This window comes from Zingiber officinale, chromosome 5B (genome assembly GCF_018446385.1).
Source record: "Zingiber officinale cultivar Zhangliang chromosome 5B, Zo_v1.1, whole genome shotgun sequence".
Classification (NCBI taxonomy): domain Eukaryota; kingdom Viridiplantae; phylum Streptophyta; class Magnoliopsida; order Zingiberales; family Zingiberaceae; genus Zingiber; species Zingiber officinale.
In genome coordinates this window covers 122,819,746-122,829,205 of record NC_055995.1, presented here as the reverse complement: position 1 = coordinate 122,829,205, position 9,460 = coordinate 122,819,746, and the positions used below count along the sequence as shown (strand labels likewise).

At 41.2% G+C, this 9,460-nt stretch overlaps 3 protein-coding genes across 3 annotated transcripts; 2 read left to right on the top strand and 1 right to left on the bottom strand.

Moving 5' to 3' along the window:
- Positions 1 to 498: 498 nt before the first annotated feature.
- LOC121985746 (rho guanine nucleotide exchange factor 8-like) lies at positions 499 to 3,918 on the top strand. The gene is made up of 7 exons (XM_042539365.1): positions 499 to 1,059; positions 1,236 to 1,352; positions 1,686 to 1,834; positions 1,926 to 2,000; positions 2,088 to 2,360; positions 2,842 to 3,162; positions 3,261 to 3,918. The coding sequence occupies exons 1-7, from the start codon at positions 912 to 914 to the stop codon at positions 3,684 to 3,686; spliced, it is 1,509 nt and encodes a 502-aa protein (XP_042395299.1). The 5' UTR covers positions 499 to 911; the 3' UTR covers positions 3,687 to 3,918.
- Positions 3,919 to 4,235: 317 nt separating this feature from the next.
- On the top strand, positions 4,236 to 5,486 carry LOC121985747 (probable xyloglucan endotransglucosylase/hydrolase protein 26). The gene is made up of 4 exons (XM_042539366.1): positions 4,236 to 4,462; positions 4,527 to 4,627; positions 4,715 to 4,908; positions 4,978 to 5,486. The coding sequence occupies exons 1-4, from the start codon at positions 4,294 to 4,296 to the stop codon at positions 5,384 to 5,386; spliced, it is 873 nt and encodes a 290-aa protein (XP_042395300.1). The 5' UTR covers positions 4,236 to 4,293; the 3' UTR covers positions 5,387 to 5,486.
- Positions 5,487 to 5,904: 418 nt separating this feature from the next.
- LOC121987003 lies at positions 5,905 to 8,565 on the bottom strand. Its single transcript, XM_042540922.1, has one exon. The coding sequence runs from the start codon at positions 8,563 to 8,565 to the stop codon at positions 5,905 to 5,907; it is 2,661 nt and encodes an 886-aa protein (XP_042396856.1).
- Between the last annotated feature and the right edge of the window lie 895 nt (positions 8,566 to 9,460).

Genomic DNA, 9,460 nt, shown 5'->3' with positions numbered 1-9,460 from the left:
TCTTAACATCGATCTGATTTCACATAAATGTATCATCAATGATAAATTAGTAAATACTCGTGATAACCTAACGGTCAGCTCTCTCATGTGCAGCCCCACTATGAGAATTGTCTTAATGTGGAACCGCCCAATTAGCGGCCGTGACGAGAATGGCCTTAATAATTTCCCACGTAGAAGAGAGAGAATTTGGGCATATGAAATAATCATGGAATGAATGATGTTATTGTCGGGTCATGGTGTCACGATAATATCTTAACTTGTTATTTAAGTATTTATAATTTAAATTTTAATTACGACATATCTATAGAAATTTTTTCGTGAAGTTCGGTCATTCCAGATATAGTAGACTAATTAAAATTATTTTTATTTTATTACATGATTAAAATAAATTAAATTAAAATCAAAATATTAATATTAATAATTTATAACAAAGAAAAACATGGGCCCTAATATACATTCAGATTCATAAATCCGAACCAAACGCCCCTAAATCTCCCTATCCCCACCTCTCGTTCCTTCCCTCCAATTAAGAACAAAAAATACCGAGCACCTTCTCTTCCTCCTTACTATTTTCGTACTCCAATCCCTCTGCATCTTCTCCAATCAACATGTGTCAATCCCTTAATAAAGCAAAAATAAGCTTCTTCTCCTTCATTCCTACAAACCTCAGCCAAACGAAACTAACTATAACGGTTAGCCGCCAACATCCTCGCGGTCCTTTCTCCTTTACGGGAAGTTTGCCCTCCTTTTTCTACGTCCTCCTTTCTTCACGACCTTTCGTTCTTCTCATATCCACCGCTCTGTCCTCCATTTATAGAATAAGCTCAGTTCTTGCCGATCGTGTTTTCTGTGGAAGAAAATTTCAACTCATCTGCATGCTCAATTCTGAGTTCTGAGAAAGGAGGCAGGTGATGGTTCAGTTTCTCAAGCGCGGGCACAGCCTTCGCAAGCAGGAGCGAGGCGACGTGATGACTAATTCACCAACGGGTCGGCCGTCTGGTGGCACCCCAAAGTCCCGTCTGAGCAGGGAAAACGGCTGCCGAGATGGACCACCTTCAGGTGATCGACATAATGCCGAGAAATTATGTACTAGTTATTCCATGATATATGATGCCGTAAAGCTAGTGTGATTGAGATAGATGTTTAGGTTAGATGATCAATTCCTGTGGCAAGGCACTTCGGATGATTTATGAATCTAACGAGTGTTGGTTCCCATTTGATGCATTGTGGTGCAGATATGGATTTAATGAAGGAGAAGTTTGCGAAGCTGCTTTTGGGGGAAGACATGTCAGGTGGGGGTAAAGGAGTTTCTTCTGCCCTTGCTCTATCCAATGCCATCACCAATCTTGCTGGTATATTCAATCTCCCTCAATCTATCTACCTTATTTGAACTTAAAAAAACAGAAAAATAAAAGCCTAAAAAAGTAATCTTTCAGGTTCTCGATTACTATATGCCTGTGTTTGAGAAATAACTTTTCAGACAAACTAGCTTGTTGTTAATCTTCAACTTAAGTACATCTTTTAATTATATATCTGCTGTGGTGTTTAGTCTTCAGGCTTAAATGATGATTGAAAACCATTTCAGAACTGGTTGAGTATATTGAATGCTGAACGTCAATAGAGTCATTTCTTCCCTAACTGACAGAAGCTAAATCCTCTAACTTCATGTTGTGTGATTGATGCAGCTTCTGTGTTCAGTGAGCAACGACGTCTCGAACCCATGCCTGCTGAAACAAAAGCAAGGTGGACAAAAGAAATTGACTGGCTTTTATCTGTCACTGATCATATTGTAGAATTGGTTTCTTCTCGATCAACAGATGGATCAAACATGGAGGTTGTATAACAATTGTCTCCTTGCTGTATTCTTTCTTCTTCCTCTTCTTCTACATTTTTTTTCTTCTAAAATGTTAAAAATCTATATGCAGATTATGATAACTCAGCAGAGACAAGATCTTCAAGCAAATATCCCTGCACTGCGAAAGCTTGATGCTATGCTCCTAGTAAGTTGTGCAATCACGCTTTCAGAAACAATCTGAACCAAAAAATTTCTACAATGATTGACAGTTTTCATCCTATATGAATTCTAGAGCTATCTTGATGACTTCAAGGATCAGAAGGAGTTTTGGTATGTTTCAAAAGGTACTGATGAGTCTGAGAAGGGAAGCACAGAGAGAAATGAGGGCAAATGGTGGCTTCCTGCTGTGAAAGTGCCCCTAAATGGACTTTCTGAAGTGTCAAGGAAATGGCTGCAATATCAGAAAGAATCCGTTAACCAAGTTCTAAAGGCAGCTATGGCTATAAATGCTCAAGTTCTAACAGAAATGGAGGTCCCTGAGGCCTACATTGAGTCCCTGCCAAAGGTAATTACTGAAATTGATTCCCCAATAATTTCACTATAGTTTCAGAAAATATGTGGCTTCTTGTTCATTACCAGATGCAGTACACTTTTCATATGATTACTCTTTCTTGCAATAAACTCTTCTTCATCTTTACGGAGCACTTTTGCCCACTTATGTCCCTAAAATTTTCAGCTTCGAGTGCTGAACATCATTCAGGGTCACTTTGATTAAACATTTAGAATAAATTAACTATGTTAATCCTCAATACATGTCTACTTCTGATTAATGACTTATAGAGAACGCCAATTTGCTAATATCTGGTATCATGTAAAAGAATAGACTCATTGGTACAATGCTGCCAATTTTCTAATCCTTACAACTTTTGAGGGTTAGAGGACCTAAATATTTTTCGAGAAAGTTCTGTCTTTGTATTCCTACTACCACATTAGCATTTCTTTCTTTTGTATGGTATCTAAGTTGAATGTTTCCAAATGCATAACAGAATGGGAGGGCAATCCTTGGGGATGCAATTTACAAGAGCATCACCGATGATGTCTTCGACCCCGAACAATTCCTTGAATCTGTGGACTTATCGACAGAACATAAGATCGTCGATCTGAAAAATCAAATTGAGGCATCAGTCATCATTTGGATGAGAAAGATGCACAATAAGGATAGCAAGTCATCCTGGGGCTCAGCAGTGAGCATGGGGAAGAGGGAGCAGTTTGAGGACAGAGCTGAGACCATCTTACAACTTATCAAGCAGAGATTCTCTGGAGTTCCTCAGTCATCTCTTGATACCTGCAAGATCCAACACAGCAGTGTAAGTAACAGACTCATACCATATGTAACATTTCTAACCAAAAATAATAAAAATCAACATAACCAAAGTAGCAAAAAAATTCACCGAAATTTCTGCAGGATGTGGGACAGTCTATTCTAGAGAGCTACTCAAGGGTCTTAGAAAGCTTGGCCTTCAATGTGATGTCTCAAATTGATGATGTCCTTTATGCTGACTCTCTAATTCAAGACCCACCCAATAACTCTACCAGAAGAAGATCACTGACTGACTCAGAGGTTGGGCCAGTGAAGAGACTGGACCCAAAAAAAGAGATGGAGAAGTTGAATGAAGCACCAAACTCAATGACTCTATCAGACTTCATGGGTTGGAATTTTAATCCAGACTCTGAGATGGAAAATAACAACCTGATGAGCACAGAAGAAATTCCCCATAAGAATGATGTGAAGATGAAGAAGCCTCCTAATATTGTGACTAACAAGAAGCTCTCGTACTTAGAGAAGCTTGAGAATTTAAAAGCTTTGAGAAGCCCTACATCTCGGCATTAAGATTTGTAGGAGGTTAGGGACGAAACAGACAGATAGAGAGGGAGGCAAATCAAAAACTCTTTTTTCTCTTAGATGAGGTAGAACAGCTCTCATTGTTTGTGCCAACTGCATAAAACTTGAAGAGGGATTTCTTGTAACTGATAAAAATTGTAGTATTTGATGCAGATTTGTGGTGTCTAATCACTGATCAAAGACAAATCTAATGTTTAACAAAGAAAGATATTGGGAATGAACATAGACTTTCTGTAATTAAGATTCTTTCAAACTCGAGATATCTTACATCAATATCACATAAAGTTACAAAATAATTTGTGCGATATGCCAAGCCTTTGGAAAAAGATTTCTTTTTAGCATCAATTTAGGCCCCTGATGAAACAAACAATGGAAGGAGAAATAGGACTTGGAATCAACTTTTGTCTATGTTGCAGTTAAGTTAGTTGGGACTCTCTTTTCTTAAAAAAAATAAAATAAAAAAAAAGTAGCAATTGGGATCGCTTGGATTTTACTGTTTAATGTTCTCCTGATGCATTCCTTGCTTCCTGGCACGCAAAGCACATAAAGTAGAGGTTCCTCTAAATGTAGTGGTTAATTGAGGCGACTCAAAAAGATGGCTAGATTATTTGCTCTCGCAATGGTTCTCGTTCTTCTTGTAGCTCTGGATCGTGGCTTGGTGGATGCTGATTTCTACAGAGATGTCGATTTCGTGTGGGGTTCTCAGAACTCAGGAATCTGGAACAATGGCGACAGCCTTGCTCTCATGCTCAACAATGTCTCAGGTTTAATCATTTTCACATAAACTTTATTGCTCAGTTTCAGGTTTACTAGATAAACATGTTTCAGGTTGTGGAATGGTGACAAGAAATCAGTACCTGTTCGGAAGCATTGAAGTGCAGATTAAACTGGTGAAAGCCAACTCTGCTGGAACAGTGATAGCCTATTATGTAGTGAACTCAATTCAAAAAGCTTGATCTCAAGTTACGATTATTTCGCGATTGGATCAAAAAGTTATGTTGCATGCTTGATTGCAGCTGTCCTCAACAGGAGAGAAGCACGATGAGATAGATTTTGAGTTCCTCGGGAATGAAACAGGACAACCATACATAATCCACACAAACATCTTTGTGCAAGGTGTAGGAAATAGGGAAGAACAGTTCTATCCTTGGTTTGATCCATCAACTGACTTCCATAACTATACCATTCACTGGAACCCCAGCCAAGTTGTGTAAGTTTCCTCTACAACGAACAAAACTACTGTAAAGGGCCTTGTTAGTACTGTTTTCCGTGCATGTAGGTGGTTTGTCGATGGGATTCCTATCAGAGTGTTCAGAAACTATGAGAGCCAGGGAATTCCATTTCCTGATCAACAAGCAATGAGGGCCTACTCGAGCATCTGGGTGGCAGATGACTGGGCGACAAGGGGAGGGCTGGTGAAGGTCGACTGGAGTTGCGCGCCATTCGTGGCCTACTACGAGTACCTGCGACTGAGGGCTTGTCCATGGTATGGACCAACAAGCACAGGCCAATGTGCTGAAACGACTCCTGCCAATTGGTGGACGAGGCCGGGGCTTGAGACTTTGGATTACCAACAACAGGGGCGGATGAATTGGGTGAGGGAGAAGTACATGATCTATGATTACTGCAAGGACGAGAAGAGGTTCAATGGAGTTCTACCTCACGAATGTCATCTGCCCAAGTATTAGCAGCGATATATGGCCTTGGAGATGCTTGTTATTTGAGGATGAAAAGTAGAAAAAGGTTTGCTTCGATTAGTTTGTTCCTAACAATTCCTGAAATTTTTATTGAGATATCCATAAAAATATTCCTCTTCCTAATAGTCCATTATTAGACTAATTGCTAAGGTCTGGGGTTCGAATTTCGATAAAGTCGAGGTAAATATCTCCCTTATGTGCTAGTCACTATTCCAAAAGCTAGTAGCCGCCCGTGATTTACCTCCTACGTGTTGGCCCTGGGACGGGTTGACGGGGGCGTTGGGAGCGAACGTATTCACCTTTTGCCATCATTATTAGACTAATTGCAGAAATAAAAAATATAATTCAAAATCTTAATAATGGATTACAGCAACAGGACCTTTATTGAACTCAAATTACAGATGATTATTGAACTTTCTACTATGATAATACCATGTAAACAACTTCAGTAATACCAAATAACTACAATATTACAAGCACGACGTTTTTGAAAAACTCACTACGCACCTCTAGATATCAACACCAGGAACTTCTTCATACCGATAGATATACATTCTCAGTCTCTTGGGAACCAGGCATTCACTGCCAAACCGTTGTTGCAGGTATATGAGAGCAGCCAGCAGCAGTCCTTCGCAAAGAATGATGACATCCCACGCCGTGGAGTAAAAGTCCCATTTTCCACTTCCATAAATGTCAGTCGAATCTATAGCAGTGTAGTTTCGAGCTCGATAAATGTCATACAAGTGAGGCAAAGCTCGGACGGCCACGATCCCGATGTAGAAACTGGGTGTGAGAACTCTCCCTTTCGACCTTTGAGCCACGTTGAAGATGATTTGGGGAAGCAAGAATCCATCGAGCACAAAGCCAGAGTAAGGTATCAAAGCTTCCCAATTGGAAGACACGAGCCAAGTGAGCAGCGCCCCTGCAGCGCACAGAGGCAAGCACCATCTGAGCGCACGCCTCTCTTGGACCCATAAATCCCTGCTGTCTCCTGCTGATGATCTCGCGGACCACGCCAACTGGAGCAAGCGCATGGACAAGAACAAAGCTATTATCGAGAGCATCCTCAGAATCACTTCATAGGTAGAGATCCACCTGCCGCTCCGCAAAAGTATAGATCCGCTTCTCGATTTCATGAACAAGGCTTCAAAATTGACCACCAGAGGGACTGTGTAGCCGAGGATTAGCGCAAGAAGCATTGTGATGGACACGGAGGCAAGAACGCGTGGTTGCTTCTTGACATGGAAGATCTGCATGGCAATGCAAATGCAAGAAAATGTTAGAGAGACTAGAACCATGATGATTTCCACATTCATTCTCCTAACGGTTCGAACTGCTCCACTTCTTTGCATCTGGTTACTGGATATAGTTACAGTCTCGAAGTAAAAAGGATCTGACTTGTTATTCCTCGTGCTAGTGATCGTCCCATTTAAGTGAACTTCGGCCTTTTCATCAACTGGAGCAAACTGGATATGGATCAATATATCGCAGTCAATAGAATCATAATCCAGTGAGCTTCCGTCAGTGTGCTTCGGGTATTGACATCCTTTCATGCAGATTCTTCCAGTTGCAGAGTCGTATACACCCTCTGCTGCAAGCTCATTTATTTCAAAGTGGTTGTCATCATCAAAATGACTCCATAAATGGATTTCAAAGCCCACATTCATACTACTGTTAGCAGCATCCGAGCTTCGTGTTGATCCCACCAAAGAAGCTGAGCTTCTGACACCTGACAGCTTTTCAAAATCATATCCGTAAACGTCGTTTCCTATTGACAAGAAATTCGCTTCCCCCCACTGTCCTTTTCCTTTAGCATTCTTCATGTTTAAGGATAATCTCCCGCCACCCAAAAATTTTAGATCCGGATATCTTTGATCACCCAACTCAGTGGAAGCATGCCCCCCATTACTACAAGAATCGCGAACCGAATCAGCTTCGGTGTAAGTGTAATGCAGACCATGGAACATGTTATAGCGATTGTTCAAACTATAGATGGAGGCCATGTCAAAGTAATTCACATCTTCCTTGTTCTTGATGCTCCAAACGCGACCGACGATGCTGCTTCTTTCTTTCAGTTTCATGACTTCTGGGAACCACAGTGTCAACCCTATGTCGCAGTCACCAACATGAGTATCCTTCAGTGAATTGTCTTTGTTTACACGACAAGCTAACAGGCAGAACTGGTTCCTCCCAGGATCCCAAAATCCTTCACCAACCAAGGACCTTTCTGGTATCATAGGCATATTATATTGATAACTACTGGAATTGGAGAACCTAATATAAAATTTTGTTTTCCCATCTTCTCGGCAAGTGATCCCATGAAAGGAAAGGAATCGAGGGGTGAATCCTAGAGTTTGATTTAATGACCTACAATTGCCCTGAGTGCAATCAACGCTTCTGGTATAGTTTATCCTAAACACCCTATACAAGAAGGCACACGCTCCGTCAGGTGAAATTTCTAACTTTGGGGCATCAATTTTGACAGCGGAGCATGAAGTATTAGCGTATGGGATCTTAGTGAAACTATAGGTCTTTGGGACATAATAAGCTAAAAGTGAGATGGAGATGGGACTGAAGTTATTATGTTCATCAACATGATCGAAAATCTTTACCGTTCCAATAATCCAGGTAGTTGACAAGCTGGAAACTCTGGGAAATGTCAGACTCACAACAGCAAAAAGATCACGGGAGATGCCAGTAGCGTTCTGGAAGACGCCATGACCAACCAGGCAGACCATGCCGGTGGATTCGGACCAGAAGCCGGCGAGGTCGCTGAAGGTAGCTTCTTCCACGATTGTCTTGGGGTGGTAATTGAAGCGCCTGTAGTGCTGCGATCGGTTCTGGAAGGCGCCGTAGAGGGACATGGTTGCTTGGATTTGGAAGATGCCATCCTTCTTGGTCCTGTGAAGGGACTTGGTTCGGACGTTGACGGAGGGCGGGGCGAACACGGTGGAGTTGGAAGACTGAAAGAGGCCAGCTCCACCGGTGAAATAACCATCCTCGAAGGAGGTCTGATCATTGTGCTGGACGAAGAGGGTGGTTGCTACTGATTCTGGGACGATGTCCCCGCAGTGGTCGGCATATATATAGGTCTTGTTATAATCAGCTGCTGAAACAGGTGAAGTGGAGAATAGAGCAAGGATGGGGAAGAGAAGCCCCAAGTGATACATGGCAGTGAGCATTGAGCAACACTTGCGCTTCGTGGCCACAAACAACCATGTTTCGCTTAATTATAGAGACTAGAGGAGCACTCCTGTGGATGAGCATTGACGGACTAAGTGTGGAAAAAACACAACTAAGCGATAGAGAGGAACGAGCCAAAGTGTAGAGTTGGATTTACTCGTCAAGTTGCAATCTGGTGGACTTGTGCAGCAGGGAAGACGTAGAATTCATTGCTGAACGCAAGATAGTCCAAGTCCACTCGCTGAAAGTCCAAGTCAAAAGAGGAAAATTTAATGAAACAGTGTTTGAAAAGGAAGGGCCTGGCGTCGACCAGTCGTTGTTTATTTTTTTGAGACAGTGGAAGACTTGGAAAATTATGGAGTTGAACTTGTCTTTAGTCTTTTCTGGCTTAGTAGGAAATTTATTTATTTGACTATTTTTGTTTTTTTCAACTTTCAAAAGGAGCTTTGGAATTTTCTAAACTCATGGGAATTTTTTAAAGTGTCTAGTGGGATCAAGTCATAAAATTGAGATAAACCGTTTTTTTTTTTTTATTTTTTATTCATACATAGGGATGTAAATGAATCAAACGATTCGCGAGTTATTCGAAGTTCGATTTGATAAAATTCATTCAAATTTATTCGTTTATCTTCTCGGGCCGAGCTCGAGCTTGATTTCGAGCTCGGCAGTTTTATCGAGCCGAGCTCGAGCTAAGAATATTCGGCTCGTGAGCTCGCGAACATGTTCGTTTGTAGGCTCACGAGCAAAAAAACGAGCCTTAAAACGAGCCTTAAATCAAGCCAAAAAACTAGTTCTAAAACGAGCCAAAAAAATAAATTCTAAAATAAATCTTAAAACGAGCTTTAAAACGAGCTCTAAAATAAGCCCGAAAACGAGTCCGAG